Source organism: Pelophylax lessonae (assembly GCF_965119305.1).
Source record: "Pelophylax lessonae genome assembly, chromosome: 10".
NCBI classification, from domain to species: domain Eukaryota; kingdom Metazoa; phylum Chordata; class Amphibia; order Anura; family Ranidae; genus Pelophylax; species Pelophylax lessonae.
In genome coordinates this window covers 73,460,492-73,487,516 of record NC_138777.1, presented here as the reverse complement: position 1 = coordinate 73,487,516, position 27,025 = coordinate 73,460,492, and the positions used below count along the sequence as shown (strand labels likewise).

General features: G+C 43.9%; 1 protein-coding gene across 4 annotated transcripts in view; it reads left to right on the top strand.

Annotated features, from left to right (window-relative positions):
• The window catches only part of MYRF (myelin regulatory factor), a 250,799-nt gene extending 224,027 nt beyond the window's left edge, over window positions 1–26,772 (top strand). For 2 of the 4 annotated variants that reach the window (XM_082269822.1, XM_082269821.1), the window contains exons 19-27: window positions 10,615–10,695; window positions 10,798–10,871; window positions 10,954–11,109; window positions 13,523–13,747; window positions 16,397–16,484; window positions 18,434–18,508; window positions 18,975–19,077; window positions 23,986–24,090; window positions 25,966–26,772. In XM_082269822.1, the coding sequence (XP_082125948.1) occupies window positions 10,615–10,695; window positions 10,798–10,871; window positions 10,954–11,109; window positions 13,523–13,747; window positions 16,397–16,484; window positions 18,434–18,508; window positions 18,975–19,077; window positions 23,986–24,090; window positions 25,966–26,049 (991 nt within the window). In that variant the 3' untranslated portion in view covers window positions 26,050–26,772. The remainder of the gene's footprint in view (window positions 1–10,614; window positions 10,696–10,797; window positions 10,872–10,953; window positions 11,110–13,522; window positions 13,748–16,396; window positions 16,485–18,433; window positions 18,509–18,974; window positions 19,078–23,985; window positions 24,091–25,965) is intronic. The other 2 variants (XM_082269824.1, XM_082269823.1) reach the window with 1 other exon arrangement.
• Window positions 26,773–27,025: the final 253 nt, after the last annotated feature.

The following is a 27,025-nucleotide window of genomic DNA, read 5'->3' as shown; positions in this document are numbered from 1 at the left end:
GTGGTGTGGGATTGGAGATAGGCAGGTGTCAGTGATCCACATCCATTTTTCTGTGTGTGAGCTGCAGTGAACACAATCTTTTTGGGCTGCAGTGAACACAATCTTTTTGGGCTGCAGTGAACACAATCTTTTTGGGCTGCAGTGAACACAATCTTTTTGGGGTGTAGTGAACAAAATCTTTTTGGGGTGCAGTGAACACAATCCTTTTTGGTGTGCAGTGAACACAATCTTTGTGGGGTGCAGTGAACAAAATCCTTTGTGGGGTGCAGTGAACACAATCTTTTTGGGGTGCAGTGAACAAAATCCTTTTTGGGGTGCAGTGAACAACATCCTTTTTGGGGTGCAGTGAACACAATCTTTTTGGGGTGCAGTGAACAAAATCCTTTGTGGGGTGCAGTGAACACAATCTTTTTGGGGTGCAGTGAACACAATCTTTTTGGGGTGGAGTGAACAACATCCTTTTTGGGGTGCAGTGAACAAAATCCTTTTTGGGGTGCAGTGAACAAAATCATTTTTGGGGTGCAGTGAACACAATCTTTTTGGGGTGCAGTGAACACAATCTTTGTGGGGTGCAGTGAACACAATCTTTTTGGGGTGGAGTGAACAACATCCTTTTTGGGGTGGAGTGAACAACATCCTTTTTGGGGTGCAGTGAACAACATCCTTTTTGGGGTGCAGTGAACACAATCTTTTTGGGGTGCAGTGAACACAATCTTTGTGGGGTACAGTGAACAGAATCTTTGTGGGGTGCAGTGAACACAATCTTTGGGGGGTACAGTGAACACAATCTTTTTGGGGTGCAGTGAACACAATCTTTGTGGGGTGCAGTGAACACAATCTTTTTGGGGTGGAGTGAACAAAATCATTTTTGGGGTGCAGTGAACAACATCCTTTTTGGGGTGCAGTGATCAAAATCCTTTTTGGGGTGCAGTGAACACAATCTTTTTGGGGTGCAGTGAACAAAATCCTTTGTGGGGTGCAGTGAACAGAATCTTTGTGGGGTGCAGTGAACACAATCTTTGGGGGGGTACAGTGAACACAATCTTTTTGGGGTGCAGTGAACACAATCTTTGTGGGGTACAGTGAACAGAATCTTTGTGGGGTGCAGTGAACACAATCTTTGGGGGGTACAGTGAACACAATCTTTTTGGGGTGCAGTGAACACAATCTTTGGGGGGTACAGTGAACACAATCTTTTTGGGGTGCAGTGAACACAATCTTTGTGGGGTGCAGTGAACACAATCTTTGGGGGGGTACAGTGAACACAATCTTTTTGGGGTGCAGTGAACAACATCCTTTTAGGGTGCAGTGAACACAATCTTTGTGGGGTGCAGTGAACAACATCCTTTTAGGGTGCAGTGAACACAATCTTTGTGGGGTACAGTGAACAGAATCTTTGTGGGGTGCAGTGAACACAATCTTTGGGGGGTACAGTGAACACAATCTTTGTGGGGTGCAGTGAACACAATCTTTGTGGGGTGCAGTGAACACAATCATTGTGGGGTGCAGTGAACTCAATCTTTGTGGGGTACAGTGAACACAATCTCATACTTCTGAAGATTTGAGGGTGCTGCCTGTTCCATACTCCCCCTACTCCTCATCTAGCCTTTTAGGGGTACAAACAATAGTAATTGGGGCCTAGTGTGGTTGTGTACGTGTGATATACATACACTTTTTTTGGATCATATTTTCTATTCCGCTATTTAATCAAAAACCTTTGGGGATCAGTTAAATTGGGGGATAGTCTGTGTTGGTACGTGTGAGAGAGATCCACCTTTCCAAGTTGTTGGGGTTCATCTCATACTTCTGAAGGTTTGAGGGTGCTGCCTGTTCCATACTCCCCCTACTCCTAGCCTTTTAGGGGTACAAACAATAGTAATTGGGGCCTAGTGTGGTTGTGTACGTGTGATATACATACACTTTTTTTGGATCATATTTTCTATTCCGCTATTTAATCAAAAACCTTTGGGGATCAGTTAAATTGGGGGATAGTCTGTGTTGGTACGTGTGAGAGAGATCCACCTTTCCAAGTTGTTGGGGTTCATCTCATACTTCTGAAGGTTTGAGGGTGCTGCCTGTTCCATACCCCCCCTACTCCTCATCTAGCCTTTTAGGGGTACAAACAATAGTAATTGGGGCCTAGTGTGGTTGTGTACGTGTGATATACATACACTTTTTTTGGATCATATTTTCTATTCCGCTATTTAATCAAAAACCTTTGGGGATCAGTTAAATTGGGGGATAGTCTGTGTTGGTACGTGTGAGAGAGATCCACCTTTCCAAGTTGTTGGGGTTCATCTCATACTTCTGAAGGTTTGAGGGTGCTGCCTGTTCCATACCCCCCCTACTCCTCATCTAGCCTTTTAGGGGTACAAACAATAGTAATTGGGGCCTAGTGTGGTTGTGTACGTGTGATATACATACACTTTTTTTGGATCATATTTTCTATTCCGCTATTTAATCAAAAACCTTTGGGGATCAGTTAAATTGGGGGATAGTCTGTGTTGGTACGTGTGAGAGAGATCCACCTTTCCAAGTTGTTGGGGTTCATCTCATACTTCTGAAGGTTTGAGGGTGCTGCCTGTTCCATACCCCCCCTACTCCTCATCTAGCCTTTTAGGGGTACAAACAATAGTAATTGGGGCCCAGTGTGGTTGTGTACGTGTGATATACATACACTTTTTTTGGATCATATTTTCTATTCCGCTATTTAATCAAAAACCTTTGGGGATCAGTTAAATTGGGGGATAGTCTGTGTTGGTACGTGTGAGAGAGATCCACCTTTCCAAGTTGTTGGGGTTCATCTCATACTTCTGAAGGTTTGAGGGTGCTGCCTGTTCCATACTCCCCCTACTCCTAGCCTTTTAGGGGTACAAACAATAGTAATTGGGGCCTAGTGTGGTTGTGTACGTGTGATATACATACACTTTTTTTGGATCATATTTTCTATTCCGCTATTTAATCAAAAACCTTTGGGGATCAGTTAAATTGGGGGATAGTCTGTGTTGGTACGTGTGAGAGAGATCCACCTTTCCAAGTTGTTGGGGTTCATCTCATACTTCTGAAGGTTTGAGGGTGCTGCCTGTTCCATACCCCCCCTACTCCTCATCTAGCCTTTTAGGGGTACAAACAATAGTAATTGGGGCCTAGTGTGGTTGTGTACGTGTGATATACATACACTTTTTTTGGATCATATTTTCTATTCCGCTATTTAATCAAAAACCTTTGGGGATCAGTTAAATTGGGGGATAGTCTGTGTTGGTACGTGTGAGAGAGATCCACCTTTCCAAGTTGTTGGGGTTCATCTCATACTTCTGAAGGTTTGAGGGTGCTGCCTGTTCCATACCCCCCCTACTCCTCATCTAGCCTTTTAGGGGTACAAACAATAGTAATTGGGGCCTAGTGTGGTTGTGTACGTGTGATATACATACACTTTTTTTGGATCATATTTTCTATTCCGCTATTTAATCAAAAACCTTTGGGGATCAGTTAAATTGGGGGATAGTCTGTGTTGGTACGTGTGAGAGAGATCCACCTTTCCAAGTTGTTGGGGTTCATCTCATACTTCTGAAGGTTTGAGGGTGCTGCCTGTTCCATACCCCCCCTACTCCTCATCTAGCCTTTTAGGGGTACAAACAATAGTAATTGGGGCCTAGTGTGGTTGTGTACGTGTGATATACATACACTTTTTTTGGATCATATTTTCTATTCCGCTATTTAATCAAAAACCTTTGGGGATCAGTTAAATTGGGGGATAGTCTGTGTTGGTACGTGTGAGAGAGATCCACCTTTCCAAGTTGTTGGGGTTCATCTCATACTTCTGAAGGTTTGAGGGTGCTGCCTGTTCCATACCCCCCCTACTCCTCATCTAGCCTTTTAGGGGTACAAACAATAGAAATTGGGGCCTAGTGTGGTTGTGTACGTGTGATATACATACACTTTTTTTGGATCATATTTTCTATTCCGCTATTTAATCAAAAACCTTTGGGGATCAGTTAAATTGGGGGATAGTCTGTGTTGGTACGTGTAAGAGAGATCCACCTTTCCAAGTTGTTGGGGTTCATCTCATACTTCTGAAGGTTTGAGGGTGCTGCCTGTTCCATACCCCCCCTACTCCTCATCTAGCCTTTTAGGGGTACAAACAATAGTAATTGGGGCCTAGTGTGGTTGTGTACGTGTGATATACATACACTTTTTTTGGATCATATTTTCTATTCCGCTATTTAATCAAAAACCTTTGGGGATCAGTTAAATTGGGGGATAGTCTGTGTTGGTACGTGTGAGAGAGATCCACCTTTCCAAGTTGTTGGGGTTCATCTCATACTTCTGAAGGTTTGAGGGTGCTGCCTGTTCCATACCCCCCCTACTCCTCATCTAGCCTTTTAGGGGTACAAACAATAGTAATTGGGGCCTAGTGTGGTTGTGTACGTGTGATATACATACACTTTTTTTGGATCATATTTTCTATTCCGCTATTTAATCAAAAACCTTTGGGGATCAGTTAAATTGGGGGATAGTCTGTGTTGGTACGTGTGAGAGAGATCCACCTTTCCAAGTTTTTGGGGTTCATCTCATACTTCTGAAGATTTGAGGGTGCTGCCTGTTCCATACCCCCCCTACTCCTCATCTAGCCTTTTAGGGGTACAAACAATAGTAATTGGGGCCTAGTGTGGTTGTGTACGTGTGATATACATACACTTTTTTTGGATCATATTTTCTATTCCGCTATTTAATCAAAAACCTTTGGGGATCAGTTAAATTGGGGGATAGTCTGTGTTGGTACGTGTGAGAGAGATCCACCTTTCCAAGTTGTTGGGGTTCATCTCATACTTCTGAAGGTTTGAGGGTGCTGCCTGTTCCATACTCCCCCTACTCCTAGCCTTTTAGGGGTACAAACAATAGTAATTGGGGCCTAGTGTGGTTGTGTACGTGTGATATACATACACTTTTTTTGGATCATATTTTCTATTCCGCTATTTAATCAAAAACCTTTGGGGATCAGTTAAATTGGGGGATAGTCTGTGTTGGTACGTGTGAGAGAGATCCACCTTTCCAAGTTGTTGGGGTTCATCTCATACTTCTGAAGGTTTGAGGGTGCTGCCTGTTCCATACCCCCCCTACTCCTCATCTAGCCTTTTAGGGGTACAAACAATAGTAATTGGGGCCTAGTGTGGTTGTGTACGTGTGATATACATACACTTTTTTTGGATCATATTTTCTATTCCGCTATTTAATCAAAAACCTTTGGGGATCAGTTAAATTGGGGGATAGTCTGTGTTGGTACGTGTGAGAGAGATCCACCTTTCCAAGTTGTTGGGGTTCATCTCATACTTCTGAAGGTTTGAGGGTGCTGCCTGTTCCATACTCCCCCTACTCCTCATCTAGCCTTTTAGGGGTACAAACAATAGTAATTGGGGCCCAGTGTGGTTGTGTACGTGTGATATACATACACTTTTTTTGGATCATATTTTCTATTCCGCTATTTAATCAAAAACCTTTGGGGATCAGTTAAATTGGGGGATAGTCTGTGTTGGTACGTGTAAGAGAGATCCACCTTTCCAAGTTGTTGGGGTTTATCTCATACTTCTGAAGGTTTGAGGGTGCTGCCTGTTCCATACCCCCCCTACTCCTCATCTAGCCTTTTAGGGGTACAAACAATAGTAATTGGGGCCTAGTGTGGTTGTGTACGTGTGATATACATACACTTTTTTTGGATCATATTTTCTATTCCGCTATTTAATCAAAAACCTTTGGGGATCAGTTCAATTGGGGGATAGTCTGTGTTGGTACGTGTGAGAGAGATCCACCTTTCCAAGTTGTTGGGGTTCATCTCATACTTCTGAAGGTTTGAGGGTGCTGCCTGTTCCATACCCCCCCTACTCCTCATCTAGCCTTTTAGGGGTACAAACAATAGTAATTGGGGCCTAGTGTGGTTGTGTACGTGTGATATACATACACTTTTTTTGGATCATATTTTCTATTCCGCTATTTAATCAAAAACCTTTGGGGATCAGTTAAATTGGGGGATAGTCTGTGTTGGTACGTGTGAGAGAGATCCACCTTTCCAAGTTTTTGGGGTTCATCTCATACTTCTGAAGATTTGAGGGTGCTGCCTGTTCCATACCCCCCCTACTCCTCATCTAGCCTTTTAGGGGTACAAACAATAGTAATTGGGGCCTAGTGTGGTTGTGTACGTGTGATATACATACACTTTTTTTGGATCATATTTTCTATTCCGCTATTTAATCAAAAACCTTTGGGGATCAGTTAAATTGGGGGATAGTCTGTGTTGGTACGTGTGAGAGAGATCCACCTTTCCAAGTTGTTGGGGTTCATCTCATACTTCTGAAGGTTTGAGGGTGCTGCCTGTTCCATACTCCCCCTACTCCTAGCCTTTTAGGGGTACAAACAATAGTAATTGGGGCCTAGTGTGGTTGTGTACGTGTGATATACATACACTTTTTTTGGATCATATTTTCTATTCCGCTATTTAATCAAAAACCTTTGGGGATCAGTTAAATTGGGGGATAGTCTGTGTTGGTACGTGTGAGAGAGATCCACCTTTCCAAGTTGTTGGGGTTCATCTCATACTTCTGAAGGTTTGAGGGTGCTGCCTGTTCCATACCCCCCCTACTCCTCATCTAGCCTTTTAGGGGTACAAACAATAGTAATTGGGGCCTAGTGTGGTTGTGTACGTGTGATATACATACACTTTTTTTGGATCATATTTTCTATTCCGCTATTTAATCAAAAACCTTTGGGGATCAGTTAAATTGGGGGATAGTCTGTGTTGGTACGTGTGAGAGAGATCCACCTTTCCAAGTTGTTGGGGTTCATCTCATACTTCTGAAGGTTTGAGGGTGCTGCCTGTTCCATACTCCCCCTACTCCTCATCTAGCCTTTTAGGGGTACAAACAATAGTAATTGGGGCCCAGTGTGGTTGTGTACGTGTGATATACATACACTTTTTTTGGATCATATTTTCTATTCCGCTATTTAATTTAACTGGGCCTCCATGCGAGACCTGTGTGCCTTGTTGCGCTGTTTTGAGTACTCCACCAACATGGCCAGTGGCAATGACGCCGTTCTCAGCTTAACTATCCCACTTCTATGCCTCCTTGAAAAAACAATTCGGGCGATGATGGAAGAGGATGTGGCACAGGATGAGGAGGAGGAGGAGGATGAAGAGGTAACATTTCCAAGGCTTTCAGGGCAGTCATTCGCAAGGGGCTCCGAGGGTGGGTTCCTGCACACGCAAACGCCAGGGACGCAATTGTCCAGCAGGGGCACAGTTCTGGAGGATGAGGAGGATGAGGAGGAGGAGGAGCTGGAGGAGGAGATGGAACCATGTTCACAGCAGGGTGGCACCCAGGCCAGCTCATGGCCATCACTGGTGCGTGGCTGGGGGGATACAGAGGACACGGACGATACACCTCCCACAGAGGACAGCCTTTCGTTGCCTCTGGGCAGCCTGGCACACATGAGCGATTACATGCTGCAGTGTCTCCACAACGACCGCCGAGTTGCCCACATTCTAACTTGTGCTGATTACTGGGTGGCCACGCTGCTGGATCCCCGTTACAAGGACAACGTACCGTCCTTAATTCACTCACTGGAGCGCGATCGCAAGATGCGCGAGTACAAGCGCACGCTGGTAGACGCCATGCTGCTGGCATTCCCATCTGACAGCGGGGCCACAGTGGAAGCACAAGGCAGAGGAGGAGGAGGAGGAGGTCGCCAACGCAACCAGGGCACCGCCAGCACCTCAGAAGGCAGGGTTAGCATGGCCGAAATGTGGAAAAGCTTTGTCAGCACGCCACAACAAACAGCAGCACCAGCAGCTCAGATGGAACGTCTTAGCAGGAGGCAGAATTTTACCAACATGGTGGAGCAGTATGTGTGCACACGCCTACATGTAGTGAATGACGGGTCTGCCCCCTTCAACTTCTGGGTCTCCAAATTGGGCACATGGCCTGAGCTTGCCCTTTACGCCTTGGAGGTGCTGGCGTGCCCTGCAGCCAGTGTATTATCTGAACGGGTATTTAGCACGGCTGGGGGCGTTATAACAGACAAGCGCAGCCGCCTGTCCAGAGACAATGTGGACAAGCTCACGTTCATTAAAATGAACCAGGCATGGATCCCACGGGACTTTTCCGTACCTTATGCAGAATAGCAATGGATACCGACCTTACCCACCCATTGTTCCATTTTTGCTCTTTCTCACTCTTTTGGGGTGTACCCTCATTTAAAATTTTTGAAAAGAAGCAGTGTTGGCTACCTCGTCCTCCTCCTCAGGGCCAGATTAATGTAGGGGCTATTGGAGCTGCAGCTCCAGGCCCCTACCTTTTATATAGGCCCCGGGTTGGCCATATTCACTGTTACCGCTCTTCTGTCACTTGTAAACACAGAAGTCTGGCTTCTATGCTCGCTTCCCCAGGCAGCACCCTCAGAACCTCCCCACACAGCGTGAAGGCCGGACAAGGAGGGACAGTTGGCGATGCATGGATGTGTTTATGGGCTTCAGAGACAGCATCCCATGTTGAATTAGGCATGCATGGCTGCACCCTTCCTCCTCTGGGTGCATGGCAAGGCACGGCCCTTAAGGCCCTTCAAAATCCTCAGCACCAAGCCCATGATGCTGTTAATCCGGCCCTGGTCCTCCTCCACCGCCGCTTCCACCTACACCGCCCATAGGTGTGCGCAGCCTATTGCATTAAGGTGTGCACCCCAAAGTTGAAATACACATGCATGTGTTTGCCAGCAGGGAGAGTAATGTATCGGGGCCATGTACCTGTAGGCAAGGAGAAATAGAGCAGAGCAGGTCCCAGGGAGATCTTTCCCATCTCCTCACTGGCAATGCTATGTGCCCTAGGTGATTAGGGTGTGCCCAGGCACACCCAGCACACCCTGTGCGCACGCCTATGTCACCGCCACATCCACCACCACCTCAACCTCCCTCCTACTCCATATGGGCCTCGTCCTTCAGAGATGAAGAAGAACATTGTTTTATTTTTCTGTTTTTTTTTGTTGTTTTAAGTTATTTCCCTATCCACATTTGTTTGCAGAGCACTTGCCATGCTCTTAATTACGTTTTGCTGCCATTTGCAGCACTCTAGCCCTTTCCTTTGGTGTTTTAGAGCCATTTTAGTGCCTTAAAGTTCGGGTCCCCATTGACTTCAATGGGGTTCGGTGTCCGGGAAAAGTTCGGTAAAAGTCCGGGACACGGACCCGGACTTTTTTTTAAAGTTCGGCCGAACCCGTCGAACACGGACATCTAGGTGTCCGCTCAACCCTAAAAGAGATACATTTTATCCTTCATCCACTGGAGTGCGGTCATACCTTCTTGCTCACATTGGATTTGCCCAGACCGCGGACTGGACTTGCACCTGGTTACTACTGGGTGGATTGCTCTCACCTGGAATGGCGTATACTTCCTTGCTTGTGGATCCCATGTGCAAGGGGCCCTAAAGGAGCGTTTTCCTTATTTTCTGGTTCATTGCATTTGGCTGGTGTGATTTTTTCCATGTTTAATATTTATTGACTCAAAGCAAAAGCTGTTTTTTTCCCTTTAGAAAAGAGACACTTAAAAATGTTTTTTTTTTTTATAGTAATGACCCTCAGCAATCAGTCTTTTATTTAAGTGTTACAACAATTATTCTGTTAAATGTGTAATACTGATCAGGGCATTCAGTCTGTATATTAAAGAGACCCTGTCCCCAGACCATTTGTTTAAAAAAAAAAATCATTGTATGTACTTTTTGACATATTTTATATGTTTTTTACCTGTAAAATCCTCCATTGTGTTGACATCAAACACCATATTGGATGTGATGTCAGCACCTCCAGCGGACTAAAGCCAGCTATACCTGGATGGAAATTCAGCTGGTTCAGCAGGGACCGGCCAAATTTCGATCCATTTATGGGCACCCGGCAGTTGGGTTTTTCCCAAACGATTAGTGCCACTAATTGTACTCTGCCAGCAGGGAAGGCTCCCCGATGGTGTTCGATACAAACTGGAAAAGATAACAAAAAGAGGGGCGCACCGACCTAGTGCATTACCACTAAAAACATTCATTAAAATAGTAAAATGCATAAAATATACTCACAAAAATGGTGTGAAAATACACACATATTGACAAATCAATGAATTAATTAAAAGTCTCCAAGGTAGCCAGGCACTGCATAATGCTGGATGGCATGCAGCGAACCGCATGGAGCTGCTGTGGCTAGGCTGAGGCGTTTCGAGGGAGAACCCCCTTCCTCAGAGCCAAAAACTGCTGCTTCCCAGATGGTGTTGGCAGGGTCTCCTTAATGTTAGACTTATAAATTTGTCTGGAATTGTGCTGGCTTCTGTGATATTCTTGAGGTTCCCTCCAAACCTATGTGTTGCAGTAATGTGTGTTTTGCTGTGTGCTACTGTTCGTTGGGAGCCCATTCAAAATGGATTGCCTGCTTTAACATAAGGCACATTACTGCGCAAAATATGTTTTAGAGAGAAGGGGCCAGATTGTTTAAGCTGAGCTGTGATTTCCTTATCTGCACTGACTTCTGTACCTCCTTTCCTTGTCCTTTGTTTGGCGCTGTCCTCTTCCTCTTGCTGTCTACCTTTGGCAGTGTTTTCACTCCACCTGGCACCTGCACTCTGACTTTCTTCCGAAAGATCCGTCTCACTCTTCCTTTTGCTGTATGTGCACGGTATGTCTCTTTGGCTTATATCACCATTAACATCTAGAATGTTTCTGGAATTTAGTCCAATGGCATTCTCACCCCACATATCTTATGTTTCATTCTTTTTAGCTCAAGTCAAAACTTTGATACCACAAAGCTGAGAGGTTCCATCACCCCACCCATCAACGGCACAAAAAGTACAGGTCAGTTCCCCCTCTCCGCTTATTTTAGATTAGGATTTCTTATGATATTGACGAATAAGCATTTGTATTGTTCACTTTTTAGAAGGCTGGCTACATAATCAGAATCCTTCCATCACCATAAATCTTTGTCTCAATCCACCGTGTCAAGCTATCTGCTGCTCCAGACCTCCTGGTGTCTTTACTTCTCCTGCTGTCACATATGGAAAAACAGCTTCTCGTCCTGAGAGCTCAGTAACAGGTAAGGATTGCCAGTATGAAGAAATAAGGATCTCCTGTACTCAGGAACCTGAGTGCTGACTCGGGATGTATTCAGACATAGTTACCATGGTGCATTTTTTTCAGTGCTGGAAGAACAGTGATGGTAATTTTGGCAAAGAGCTCCTGGTGCTGAGAGATATGTTTTACCCTAAAGCCTAGTACACATGGGCGGAATGTTGGGTGACATTGGCCAGTTCAATAGAAATTGGCCGACATTCAGCCCATGTGTGCTGCAGCTCGTCAGACAGAAGCCAACTTCTGTTGAAGGGGCATGACTCCTTCAGGCTTCTGATCAGCGCTGACCAGAGTGTTCGGGTGTTCCCCCTTTCAGAACACAATAGCACAGCAGAGGAGATTATTGTACTAACATTGCATGCTTTGCAATATTAGTACAGTGTTCTCCACGCTCTGCTGTTGTGTTCTGACAGGGGGAAGCACCCCCCCTCCGCACCAGAACACACCAGCCAGCGCTTGGAGCCATTTTTAAAGAAAAAAAAAAAAAAAGTGACTTTAGTATCACTTTGGGAAAACCAAGGGTGTGATATCAATTAAGCCAGCCATAGATGGCTCGAAATCTCAGCTGGTTCAGCAGGAGCCGGCCCATATTTGAAACATCTGTGGGCAGGCTAATTGTACCCAAGTCGATCCATCAATTGACTTGGGTACAACCAGCATGTCAGATTTTCAGCATGCAATTATTGCCAGAGGTTTAGCCTCTAGCAATAATCAATGTGTTCTCCCAGCAGGGAGGCATGGGGAGCCATTCCAGTTGGAGAAACAAAAGAGCTCTGTGGTAGTCCAGCTATTTTTTTTTTTCCTACAACACGTGGTCCACCTTACTCTCTGTGTAACCCAAACACTAACTGTACCCCTTAATTTAACCCTCTCTGTACACACTATCTGTAACCTGTACACTAACCATCCCTATAACCCCAATACTAACCCTCTCTCTAAAAAAAATACCACACTAATTTTTGCTGTAGCCCTAACACTAACCCTCTTTCAAACTCAAATGTTAAAAGTGTTGTAAACCTCACACTGACTCTCCCTGTAACACTAATAACAACCCTAACAGAAAAACCTTTGAATGAAATCTTGCTTGCATTCTCACATCTCCTGTGTTAGGTTCCTATGTGTGCCAAAGACCAACCCCTGTAGGCCAAACTATCCCAGTGCCTTGATCTCAGTGCCGAAAGCTATAGTTTCAAACTGACGTATTCGGGGGAGCTGCAAGGCCTTAGACCAGTGGTTCTCAACATTCCTAATGCCGCGACCCTTTAATACAGTTCCTCATGTTGCGGTGACCCCCAACCATAAAATTATTTTCATTGCTACTTCATAACTGTAATTTTGCTACTGTTATTAATCGGTATGTAAATATCTGATATGCAGGATGTATTTTTATTGTTACAAATTGATGCAGGGGCTGTGGGCATGGTACAGGAGATGCAGGGGCTGCGGGAATGGTGTAGGAGATGCAGGGCTGCGGGCATGATGCAGGGTTGTGGGCATGGTACATACAGAGCTGTGGGCATGGTGCAGGGGCTGCCGGGATGGTGCAGGGGCTGCGGGCATGGTGCAGGAGATGCAGGGGCTGCGGGCATGGTGTAGGAGATGCAGGGCTGCGGGCATGGTGTAAGAGATGCAGGGCTGCAGGCATGATGCAGGGTTGTGGGCATGGTACATGCAGAGCTGTGGGCATAGTACAGGAGATGCAGTGCTGCGGGTATGGTACAGGAGAGTCTCCAGGAAAATCTCCTGTACCATGCTCACAGCACTGCATCTCCTGAGGAGATGCAGGGGCTGCAGAGGGGTCTCACTTACCATTTAGTGAGGCACCTTGCATTTAAAAATGGTGCCGCCTGGCGCCAACATGTCACTGAGCATGCGCCGTCTGCCCGAGAATAGCCGAGCATGTACGGGCTTTCCAGAGTGGCAGCGGCGCATGCGCAGTGTACCTGTTGGGCCGGCTGCGGTAATTTTTTTTTCAGGTTTCAGTGCCGCGGTGGGTTCTCTGCCTAAGACCATTGAAAATATGTCTTTTTACGATGGTCTAAGGCGACCCCTGTGAAAGGGTCGTTCGACCCCCAGGTTGAGAAATGCTGCCTTAGAAAGTATGTAGATATACAGTACAGGATTTTGTCAGTAAGTATTTTCCATGGTGGTAGTGTGTGAAATGGACAGGAGGCATTCATGCAAAGGGGTTAGAATTTAGGGACAGGAACCTTTTTTTGTACAGGTACAAGGGGTATTTCATTAATCTTTTATGGTCACAAACCTTCCCATTGACTTTGTATGCACTTTAAATACTGTAGGCAGCATTGTTCTCTCTTTTTTCATTTCTTGATGCATCTGTCTGCATGAAATCATAAATCTTTTAATCTCTTTTACAGACAATGCTTCATCAGTCACCATCAGAAAGGCAAAATCCCGGGTCCTAGATAAGAGCCGCAACTCTTTACAAACTCCAGCTCGCCCTGTAAGTCCCCCACCCCAATACACTCAGAGCAAAACTAAACACAGCCCCAACAGCCTGCCTGGTCAAGACCTCCGCAATAAGAGAAGTGTGGCGGAAGAGACCATGATCACCACTACTGCTGATGTCACACAAGCAAATGGTGAGATATCCATTACTTTATCCGCTCCCAAAAGTTTTCTTTAGTTTGATATCTAAGCCTTTTGCTTGAATTCCAGGCAATCAGCTAAATGGCTAGTTGCCAACAGCTTGTGTGGCACTTTACCAAATTAAGGGAGACTGTACAGTTGCAATACAATGCAAGACAGGAGGGTTGGAGGGCCCTGCTCCAGAGAACTGACACATATGCATTTTCTGTACTATCTGCCCTTACAGTTTAGAATTCTGTAAAGCGATTCTTGTCATTTACACACATCTGCCACAGTGTACAGCCGGGTGAGCGGTTTCTTGGTTTAGGAAAGTCCCCTTTCCACCTCCTGCCTGCTTTCTGGATAATACATCTACCTCTGTGCAATTAAATTCAGATAGGTGAACCATGAAAGAGTGGAGCTGAATCAGAAAGCTCTAAAACTAAACTAGAATGTAGCACAGTCATCTTTCTAGCCATACAGGATGGCAGAGGTGTGTAAATCACAGGGCTGGATAAATAAAATGGCAAGACCCTTAGGTAAAGCAGTAAACTTTTATTTTTACTGTGTGTTTAGCTGTCTGAAGTTCCACTTAAAGAGGAGTTCTGACCCCCCCCCCCCAAAAAAAAAATTAAAAGTCAGTTAGCTACAAATACTGTAGCTGCTGACTTTTCCTACTAAGGCACTTACCTGTCTAGCGGTGTCATCACCCGAGCGGAGTCTTGAATCGGCTCTCAGGTGCTGGTGTCGTCATCGTGGCTAAGGGAGACTGTCTTACAGCCGGTTTCCTACTGCGCATGCGTGAATCGCACTGGGATCTGTAAATGGGCCGGCTGCGGAGGGAAGGAGGGGGGGCTGAACTTCCGTCTCACTTTGTCGTAGCGAAGTAAGCTGGTAGTGGGAGGGGACATCTGTCAAACCAGGTACCCACTCCTCCCCCGAAAGGTGCCAAATGTGGAAACAGAGGGGGGGGGGGGAGACAGACAAGCAGAGCATCTTGTTTTAGGTGGAGCTCAACTTTAAGAAAAAACAGATGAAGCTTTTCAGCAGTGTGTTACTGGTTGAAATCATTGGTCCTGGTATATACAAATGAATGGCTACTATTTCTGCAGTGTGACCTAGAGTAGAACTTAAGGCAAAACTTTTTTCTTTACTTTGGATAGAGTAAGGGGGGCTTATAACCCCAGTCAGTTTTTTTGCCATCTGTTTGCCAAGGGGACGTCCCTTCACTTCCTGTCCTGTAGCCAAAACAGGAAGCGAGTGGAAATACCCCCTAAGCTTGGGAATCCCTGGTCAGAATTCAATCCAATAGCATCTGTGCCACAGTTTATGCTACTCTAATAACCAATACTTGCAGCAGCTCCCATAAAAGTGCAAATATACACTAATCAGAGAGTTCCAATATTTAAACATGGTCACTAGAGCTAGTGTCCCCAGTAAGTAATGTAATAGCAGTAAACAGGACAAAGCAGGGTCATTCACCACTCTGCAACTCACATAAACTGTGAGGCATGGAATGACCTGACCCACAGTTCATTGGAGTACAAAAAAACAGAAGTTTGGATTTCGGGTTTATTTTGTCAAGGAAACTTGATATTTTATGTTTTTGGGGTTGTATTCAGTATGTGCAAAGAGAGATCACACAAATACTTATAAGTATAACATTTATTATAAGTAATGACAGATACAGATAATATTAGAAAGTATAACAAGTATACATAACTAAAGATGCGGTTTCCCCTATGGGTCCCTCCCAATATATGTCATGGCACCATGGATCAGGATCAGACAACTGATGGCAGTTCTGAGGTGAGACAGGTATTACAAGCTGTGGGTGTGTTATATAGAGGAAAAGGCCAACACATTCCCCTCCTTTCACATTCCTGAAAGGAGAGTGGGCTGGCTTGTCCATGTAGTCAGTTTACAATCACATCCTATAACATGAAGTCATTTATGTTAGCAAGAATAACCAGGATATTGGGAGGATTTATTAGATATTTTTGAGGCCAAAATTAAAAAGCAATATGAAAATGCAATTTCATTATAAGGGTTACAGGTGAGTTTAAAGGACGCCCAAGCTCATTTCTAGTTGGGATTTTGAATAATAAATAACTTCACATTAAAAGCTAATCTCTAATTACAACAAAGCCTCTGAAGTCCGGTTTCAGTCTGTTTTTTTTTTACCCAGAAACACCTGCTGGGTTGGCAGACTCCCCATATGATCTCTCGTAGAAAAAAAGCTAAAATTTCAGTGCTTGTATTGCAAACTTAGTACTTATTTTCTCCACAATGCTTATAGATAGAGATAAATGGAGTCTTGCTTAAAAGTGCTTTTACTAAAATACTGTAGTGTGCATGGTCTGGAAACAGGTTTACTTTAATTGTCTTTTATTAACATTATTTTATATCTTTAATAACATCTTTAAAGCAGAAATGTGTATAGCCAGCACTGAGCAGGATATGAGGATGAGAATAAACATGGAAACGTAAACTTGCCAGTGACATATGTATTACATTTCCAAATAACACAGGCATCTCCACTGAAATTACATTTATGACTGAATGTCACACATTTTTTTAACCATTTCTAGCTATTTACAGTTTACCTTGTATTTATGATTTTGGGTGGTCATGTGTTTCACAGACTGTTTTCTGTATTGCAGTATCCCGTACCGTTGCTTCTTCCATTCGCCTCCTGGAGACTGACACTCTCATTACAGATCACCTTTGTTCCTCTCAAGACACCTGCAGGTGAATTGTGTAAAATATTGTAACTGACAACCTTTCATTTTTACAAAAAAAAAAAGTCTCACACACCCCTGCTGAGTCAGACCTATAAAGCAGCAAATTACATACTGCTGATTGGAGAGATTTCAGTAGGGGAGACCCAGCAGGGGAGAAGCGGCAGACTTCAGAGAGACCGCTGGCTCCACACAGAGAGCAAGGGTGCATCTCTGTAACATGATGCCAGGGGACAGGACTTTCTACTCAGACTGTGGCTGCTTTAGAAAAAAATAAATAAATAAATAAAAAAAACCTGTTCACAAAAAAAGGCCTCGTTCACAGGGGCGTACTTAAGTGTAAACACCCACACTAATATATAAGTTGGGAGCAGCAGCTCTGTCTGTGCAGCTGCTGCATCCCAATTTAAATTAATAGAATGCCAACATACGGCCCATCTGGGTGTCCTCTGAAGCAAAACATGGCTCTCACAGACAAAAGTGATCCACTGTGCTCAACCCAGTCTCCGATGCAGGCAACAAGATGCACCGGTGCTCAGATAACCAGCCCGGCTATAGACAAGGTTCAAACAGTGAAAGTTCAGCAAAAGTTGGCACATGGCAGCTGATAGGGGGGTAGAGCCAGCCCTCCTGTACTAGGTCCTGATCCTATTAGTCCAATAGGGGTCCCTTGAGCAGAGAGGGGAATTTATATTTTCCATGGGGCTCATAGACCTCTCACCTTCCCGCATACCACTTGAGCGCAGGAGAAATTATCTTTTGTTATAGCAAAGGTCCCTGGCCCCACTAGTTCAAAAGAGCCAGGTCAGGGCTTTTTTCCATTTGGGAGCAGGAGAAGTAATAATAAATGGCTTGGCTCCTTAAAATCACTTTTGACTCCTGCACTCTGTAAGATCCATTCTCCTGACACCTGCACTCTGTAGGATACATACTGCTGACACTTACACTCTGTATGTTACATACCCATACTTCTCACACTGTCTGCAGTCTGTACAATAGATACTCCTTACACCTGCACTTGACATGCTGTTTGATTATTGTCCTATGGATGTTCAAGGGGGCCCTGTCAGGTAGGCTGTATAGGGCCCCATGATTTCTAATGGCAGGATCTACAAAACACAGCCCTTTCACAGATGTACACTTAAGTGAGCTCATGTGAACAAAGCCTAAAACTGTGCTCACCTTTTTGTTTTGATGCACTTAGAATTTATTTAACCTAAAATCAGCATTCGAACCTTTGAACTCCAAAACCTGGATTAAAATGTTTGACAAAGGTTAGATGTTTAATAATGTTATGACCAGTGAATTGATTTATCTTTGTGTGCATGGTGTGTACAGTAGACCCCCTATGTCACCGCTCTGAGTTTGGGCAAACAAGTCCACTTTGGCTTTCATTAAGATCTGTTGGCTGAGATGTCTGTGAAGCCTTTCTTTTTCCAAAGGTGTTACCACTAAGGCTGGCCATACACTATACAATTTTTTTGTTCAACTTTCCTTTAGATTTACCAAAACCATGTAATATAGGGTCAAACCTAAACACTTTCAATTTGTATGCAGTCAGGCAGGCCCTTGCACTACATAGTTTAAGGTAAATCTAAAGGAAATTGAATAAGAAAATTGTATAGTGTATGGCCAGCCTAATGCCTGATCCTGCTGATATTGTCAATGTAGGGTGAAAATAATCGAATATCCATTGGTACTTCAAAGCTTATATTGTGTTTCTATTGGTTTACTATGGGTGCTTTATTGCCCTTCCACAATTCAATAGCCTACCAATAGATTATATCAGCACCCAGATTGGACCCAACAGAAGTGCATGACACTATGGTGTAGGGATGTTAGACTAAGTTAATTTAGCAGCCTCAGATGAGATTGTTTTTTTGTTCTACGTAAAGTTCTGCATAGTATTTCAGCACTATTTAAATAAATAAAATAATTAAGCTTTGTCTGTCTTTGCAGTGCAGGCAATTACACTTATTCACTCCCTCTCAGCAAGCACAGCTCACTGACTGGCAGAATGACACTGGAAGTCAAGTAAGTGGATTATATGAATGTAATCTTTCCTGTGTGGCCTTTACTGCAGTTTCCCTTGATCTAATTCCCACCACCCCTCAAAGTGCAGCCTGCCTTGCAAAATACCTTCTTTCCTGTTCCAATGATATTTTCTGTACAGACCCTACCTGGCTGTTCACTACCAGGTCCTCTTATTACTGCGCAGGAGTGCCAAAGCCCCATTCATTCCTATGAATGAGCCATTCTCATGGTAGCCTACAACCTACGGCTCATCCATAGAAATTAATAGGGCTGTAGCGCAATAAGAGGACATGGCAGGGATATTTCTTTCCAGTGGATCACATAGTGAATGTTACTGGAATTAGTAGGAAAGTATTTTACACAACAGACAAGCTTAAGAGTATGGGGGGATTAATTAAAGGACAACTTTATTAATTGTACAGTTGCTATTTCCCTTTTTAAATGTCGTTTGTTTGTTGCTGTTTAGCTCCACATTCCCTGTGTCAGTGAATCTCTGTGAATCATCAGTGGGTAAGAACTGTGCGACATCTGTAACCAGTTCTGCTTCAGAAGATCAGAGCTGCTCCCAGGTTTGTTAACAGCCTGTTTATCTGTGATATACTAATACTATACAGTAAATAGTGAAAACAGTGCTAAAATTTGAAAGTCCACTCAATATATTGTAGCTCAAGGGTAACTAAGTAACTAACTTGGAACAAGCATGCAGCAAGTAAAGTCAAAAGCAAAGTTAGCACTCCTGATCTGTGCACTTGTTTCAAGACAATGATGTAGAGAGAGCATTGAAGTCATTGGATAAGCATAACAAGGCAAAGTACATTTAAAATGAGTTTGGCAGTCACACCCTACGTATTTCTCCAGCTCAGGTTTCCTTTTATTTGAGTTTTATATAATCCGCTTTAGGTAGATTTCAAAGAGCTCTTCATATGTGGGTTGGGCGTGTCTGCTTTTTGAGGCCCAGGTTATGCAACTTTCTTGTTTGTATCACCACATTTAAACTTCTAATATAGGTGTGACTGGTGGCTGTGGGAGACTTCTTAGCACTAAGGCAGGCCAAAGACTGTGCCAATTTCCTTCCTGCAACCATGGATTGCAGAAAAGACAATTTGCACGATTCCCCCATCAACACAGGCAGTGCTGACAGGGGAATCCCTCCTGTCGAGGAATTTTATTCTCGCGGTGGGAGGAGGAAGCTGTCTCCGCTGGTAGAAGAGTGTATTTCGTTGATAACCTCCAACGGCTTCCGTTACCACCTTTATGCTGACGACACCCAGATCTATCTCTCGACTCCATCGTCTCAATCATCACAAACTTGATAAGTGACATATCAGTATGGATATCACACCACTTCCTCAAACTCAACCTTTCTAAGACTGAGCTTGTAATATTTCCTCCTCCCTGATTCCCTTCACACGACTTTACCATTGAAATCAATGGCACAACCATTGGTCCTTCCACACGTGCCAGGGTGCTGGGTGTAATCCTATACTCTAACCTCTCCTTCAGCCCCCACACCCATAACTGGCTAAATCTTGCCACCTTAACCACTTAAGCCCCGGAGGATTTGGCTGCTAAACGACCAGAGGGTATTTTGCGATTCGGCACTGCGTGACTTTAACGGACAATTGCGCGGTCGTGCGACGCTGTACCGAAACGAATTTGGCGTCCTTTTTTTCCCACAAACAGAGCTTTCTTTTGGCAGTATTTGATCACCTGTGCGATTTTTTGATCACGCGCTATAAACAAAAAAAGAGCGTAAATTTTGCAAAAATAGCAATATTTTTCCCTTTTTTTTATATGAAATTCCCCCAAAAAAAAATGTAAAAATCAAATTTTTTTAATATTTTCGGCCAATTTGTTTTATGCTACCTATGTTTGGTAAAAAAAAAAATCGCAAAAAGCGTATTTTGATTGGTTTGCGCAAAAGTTATTGCGTTTACTAACAAAGGGAAAGATTTTTGTCATTTTTGTTGTTTTTTTTCTTAACGCGTAATGGCGGCGATCTGCGATTTTTTTTGCGGTACTGCGACATTGCGGCGGACAGATCGGACCCTTGACTGACATTTTTGACACTTTTGGGGTTACCAGTGACATTTCTACAGTAATCAGTGCTATATATATGCACTGTTACTGTAAAAATACACTGGTAGTGAAGGGGTTAACTTTATTTGAGAGGGAGGGGCTGTGTGTGTCCCTAGGGGCGTGATTCTAACTGTGATTGGCTGTGGCTTCAACTGTATGCAGAGTGATCAACGGATCTACATAGTAGATCCATGTGATCATCTCTCATACAGAGAGGAGAATGACAGGCAGCTTGTTTACACAAGCTGCCTGACTTTCTCCCTCTCCCCCGCCGATCGCAGAGTGGCCGGCGGCGATCGGGTCCGCCGGTCACACGCGCGGGGGGGGTCCGTGACCACGCGGGAGCGCGCCTCCGGCGGCGCGCGCTCGCTCCCTAGACCCTCACAAGCTAGTGACGTAGCCCTACGTCACTTTGCCTGTGAGGGGCTGACCGCCGCCGTAGATAGTCGTGCGGCGGTCGGCAAGTGGTTAACCTCCGTAACATCTCAAGAGTTCGCCCCTTCCTAACTAACGACACCACAAAACAACTTTTTCACTCCTTGGTTATTTCCCACCGTAACTACTGCAACCCCCTCCTCACTGGCCTACCTTTAAACAGGCTATCCCCCTTCACTCTATTATGAATGCTGCTGCCAGATGAATACACCTTACTAACCGATCCGTGACTGGTTCCCTCTCTGCCAATCTCTTCACTGGCTTCCCCTACCCCATCGTATAAAATTCAAAATACGAACCACAACATAAAAGGCCATCCACAACATCCATCCAGCTACATCACCACCTCATCTGCAGATATTGTCCAAATTGTCCTCTCTGTTCCTCCCGGGACCTCCTCCCACACATGCCCCTGGGACTTTTCCAGAGTCTATCCCATCCTCTGGAACTCCCTGCCCCAGTATGTACGGTCATCTCGTACCCTGTCCGCCTTTAGGCTATCCTTGAAAACACACTTATTCAGGGAATAATAATCTGTACTTGAGTCCCCTCCATCAGATCTCCCCCAGCAGCCACTACCTTTAGTATCGCCTCCCTTTAGATTTGTAAGCTCCATGAGCAGGGCCCTCCTATTCCTTTTGTATTGAACTGTATTGTAAATTGTGCTTTCCCTCTTTTTTATTGTAAAGCGCTACATACAGTGCCTTACGAAAGTATTCAGCCCCCTTGAACTTTGACCTTTTGCCACATTTCTGGCTTTAAACATAAAGATATAAAACTGTAATTTTTTTTGAAGAATATACAAGTGGGACACAATCATGAAGTGGAACGAAATTTATTGGATATTTCAAACTTTTCTAACAAATAAAAAACTGAAAAATTGGGCGTGCAAAATTATTCAGCCCCCTTAAGTTAATACTTTGTAGCGCCACCTTTTGCTGCGATTACAGCTGTAAGTCGCTTGGGGTATGTCTCTATCAGTTTTGCACATCGAGAGACTGAAATCCTTGCAGAACAGCTGGAGCTCAGTGAGGTTGGATGGAGAGCGTTTGTTAACAGCAGTTTTCAGTTCTTTCCACAGATTCTCGATTGTATTCAGGTCTGGACTTTGACTTGGCCATTCTAATACCTGGATAGGTTTATTTGTGAACCATTCCATTGTAGATTTTGCTTTATGTTTTGGATCATTGTCTTGTTGCAAGACAAATCTCCGTCCCAGTCTCAGGTCTTTTGCAGACTCCATTAGGTTTTCTTCCAGAATGGTCCTGTATTTGGCTCCATCCATCTTCCCATCAATTTTAACCATCTTCCCTGTCCCTGCTGAAGAAAAGCAGGCCCAAACCATGATGCTGCCACCACCATGTTTGACAGTGGGGATGGTGTGTTCAGGGTGATGAGCTGTGTTGCTTTTACGCCAAAAGTTTTGCATTGTTGCCAAAAAGTTCGATTTTGGTTTCATCTGACCAGAGCACCTTCTTCCACATGTTTGGGGTGTCTCCCAGGTGGCTTGTGGCAAATTTTAAACAACACTTTTTATGGATAGCTTTAAGAAATGGCTTTCTTCTTGCCACTCTTCCATAAAGGCCAGATTTGTGCAGTATACGACTGATTGTTGTCCTATGGACAGAGTCTCCCACCTCAGCTCTAGATCTCTGCAGTTCATCCAAAGTGATCATGGGCCTCTTGGCTGCATCTCTGATCAGTCTTCTCCTTGTATGAGTTGAAGGTTTAGAGGGACGGCCAGGTCTTCGTAGATTTGCAGTGGTCTGATACTCCTTCCATTTCAATATTATCACTTGCACAGTGCTCCTTGGGATGTTTAAAGCTTGGGAAATCTTTTTGTATCCAAATCCGGCTTTAAACTTCTCCACAACAGTATCTCGGACCTGCCTGGTGTGTTCCTTGTTCTTCATGATGCTCTCTGCGCTTTAAACGGACCTCTGAAACTATCACAGTGCAGGTGCATTTATACGGAGACTTGATTACACACAGGTGGGTTCTATTTATCATCATTAGTCATTTAGGCCAACATTGGATCATTCAGAGATCCTCACTGAACTTCTGGAGAGAGTTTGCTGCACTGAAAGTAAAGGGGCTGAATAATTTTGCACGCCCAATTTTCCAGTTTTTTATTTGGTAACAAAGTTTGAAATATCCAATAAATTTCGTTCCACTTCATGATTGTGTCCCATTTTGTTTTTGATTCTTCACCAAAAATTACAGTTTTATATCTTTGTTTGAAGCCTGAAATGTGGCAAAAGGTCGCAAAGTTCAAAGGGGCCGAATACTTTCGCAAGCCACTGTAAACTGTTGGTGCTATATAAATCCTGTATAATTATAATTATTGCTAGCGGCTCTAGCAGCTGCTAGCCATAATCACAAGTAAAACCTGACAGGCTGGTTGTACCCAAGTTGATCGATCAATCAACTTGATACATTTAGCCTGCCTATACACAGTTCGAATCTCAACTGGTTCCTGCTGGACTAGCCGAGATTTGAGCCGTCTATGGCCAGCCTAACACTTTATTACACCAGAGTGTTTGCGTGAAAAACTAGGATCCTATAATGGTTATTTTGAGAATAGCTCCCCTGCCTTACATACAGAAGGGTTACAAAAGGGTTTCCAGGTAACCTGGCTAGTGAAAAAGAGGGTGGAGCAGACTTAAGTACCATGACAATGCCTGGGTGAACAGTCCCAATTACACCAGCCATATTGCAGTAACACACCTTACATGCATTGCCCTTCATTTTGAATGGCAACGCATTACATAGCCAGTAATGTTATATAAAAAAAAAAAAAAAAAAAAAAGGCAAGACCAATTTTTCTTGCTTGCAGCCATTTATTTTGAATGGGCTGTTTATTGCACTGCGCACTGGTGGGAATGGGCCTAAAAACACCCTGTGCAAATAGATGTGTTCCCTGTATATATTTCAAGTCTTCATGATCAATTTTCTTTCCCCAGGTTTCAGGTGCTTGCGCTGTACCAGCCCCATCCTCGTACCATTTATGGTCACTTCAGGTGTATCCATCCCAGGACTTCTCCTTCCACCTGCGGGTGTCCCCACCGGTAAGCCAGTCACATTCAAGCACAAAAAAAAAAAAAGGGGGGGGGGAAATAAATATATAGATTTGTGCTGTAGAAGCAGTTTGTTTCCATGGGTTTTCGTAAAGTATCCAATTTGGCTCTATACATTTAGAAAAAGGGAGCAAGATCAAGTTGCATTCTGAGGCACTTCTTTGGGCCCCCAAAACACACCAATACATGTTTTAACACACATTGCTCATTAATACAACTTGACACTCAATTTGCATTGATTGCTGTTTGAGTTTACAATGATTTCAATAGAATCATAAAAAAAAAAAAAAAAAAAAAAAAAAAAATGATATTTCTATCCTGGATATACACTGCTCAAAAAAAAATTAAAGGAACACTTTTTAATCAGAGTATAGCATTGTCAATTAAACTCCTGTGATATTGACCTGGTCAGTGAAGTAGCAGAGGGGGGTTGTTAATCAGTTTTAGCTGCTTTGGTGTTAATGAAACAACAGGTGCACTTGATGGGCAACAACGAGACAACCTCCAAAACAGAAATGGTTTTACAGGTGGAGGCCACTGACATTTTGTTTTCCCTACTCATCTTTTCTGACTGTTTTTCACTAGTTTTGCATTTGGCTAGGGTCAGTGTCACTACTGGTAGCATGAGGCAATACTTGGACCCTATAGAGGTTACACAGGCAGTCCAACAAGCCATTGCCAGAAGGTTTGCTGTGTCTTTCAGCACAATCTAAAGAGCATAGAGGAAATTCCAGGAGACAGGCAGTTGCTCTAGAATAGCTGGACGGGGGCCATAGAAGGTCCTTAACCCATCAGCAGGACCAGTATCTGCTCCTTTGTGCAAGGAGAAACAGGATGAGCCCTACAAAATGACTTCCAGCAGGCCATTGGTGTGAATGTCTCTGACCAAACAATCAGAAACAGACATCATGAGGGTGGCCTGAGGGCTCAATGTCCTCTAGTGGGCTCTGTGCTCATTGCCCATCATTGTGGAGCGCAATTGGCATTTGCCATTGAACACCAGAATTGGCAGGTCCGCTCCGATGCTCTGTACTTTTGCACAGATGAGAGCAGGTTCACCCTGAGCACGTAACAGATTTGAACGGGTCTGGAGAAGCCATGGAGAATGTTTTGCCCCCTGTAACATCGTTCAACATGACTGGTTTGATAGTTGCGCCAGTCGGTTCAGGAGGTCAGTGATGCCCTGGTCCAGATCTGGGAGGAAATACCCCAGGACACCATCTGTCTTATTAGGAGCATTCCTCAACATTGTCAGGCATGCATACAAGCCCGTGGGAGGCCCTACAAACTTCTCAGTACCATTTTGAGTTGCTGTAATGAAATTTCAGCATAATGGATTAGCCTGCTGCATCATTTTTTCACTTTAATTTTTGCAGGGTCTTTAAATTCAGCCCTCTGTAGGTTGAGAATTTCCTTTCCTTCCTAACACATTACCCAGTCCATATCAGTATAGATATCCAGTATGATATTTTTCCCCATTGAAATCTTATGTGTTTTCAGTGTGTTCCTTTAATTCTTTTGAGCAGTGTATTTTACACAATACAGTACTAGCATAACCACTTTAATATGTCCCGAACTCCCGATACCAGTCTTCAGTATCCCCCTGCATAGCAGCACTCTGCTTACTGGAATAAATAGAGACAGCACATAGATCCAATCAGGGCTCTGCTGCTTAGCAAAGGGCACATACACATATACTTAAAGGAAAAGTCTGGATCACAAGACAATTACTTGGCTGTTTTCCTGCAGTTTAGCTTTTAAATAAGTTCTGTTGTATTTAAAGTAACCAAAGCACTCAAGTTTCCATTTCTATTGTTTTAGCACATGTGGCTCTGCTAAATGTTCCTTCATTTCTCTCTCTCCTAGGAGGCATCAGGATGCTATGATTTTACAGTGGATATTTCACAAGTTACAGACTATTATTTCAATTTCTACCGACTCTGCGACTGATGTATTTGCCAAACAGCTGGAAAACCCATATATATATCTCCCTCCTTGTACTGGACTCAAAAAATGTGTCACTTGCCCCCCAGACTGCAGGCAGCCACGGGGTCAGCCCCACCCGTCACTGGATGTACAACACTGGACCAAACCAAGCAGCACTGGAAACCCTTCTGGGACCAACTGGAAAACAGAGAGCATTCACACTGGAGACACAGGGAACCCTACCCCAAACAAGACACATGGGATTTCCCTAGTCCAATAAAGGGGAATGAATGGCTGAGAATGGGTGTAGCTTCTCCCCCAGTTAATGATTTTTTTTCTATGTGTTTAATATTGTGATTCTGTTACAACCCTTCTACATATTCCTGACTCTCCCCCTTAATCAGTTACCAAGAAAGAACCAACTCCCCATTTCAAGAAACCCCTTTGCAGGTCTCTGTTAACAAGCAATCTGAACTGATAGATGCTGCAGCTAAGGGGTTGGAGAAGCTATTTCAAGTTACTGAAATTTTTGAACAGTTTTTGTGTTTTGTCGTATTTTATGGTTTTTTGTTTTCTCGTCTTGTGTTTTGTATTTAATTCTCTAACCAGAAAAGTGCACTTATTCTCAACTTGACAGTAAGGACCAAAATCTAGCCTTTTAAAAGAGGCAAAAAAGTGCCTGGAAAAGAGGCAACACCCCAAAGACTCTGTGAGCGCTTGGTGTGCCAATGCCATGCAAGAAAGAAAAAAAGAAAATATGAATTGGTGACTTTAGGGACCAAAATACTGGACCACTGAAGATGTCTTTCTGGATTTCTGCTCTTAATTTTTAAAATCTTGTAAATAAGGCTTTCCTACAGTAATTGAAATACACTAATCGCATTGCATCACTTTAACCCTTTCACTACATACTGGGACCTGTCCTGCAGTACTGGAAGGGTTAAATGATCTTATTCTGGACCAGTGAGCTCAAAGCATTTTTAATATTTTTTTTTTTTTT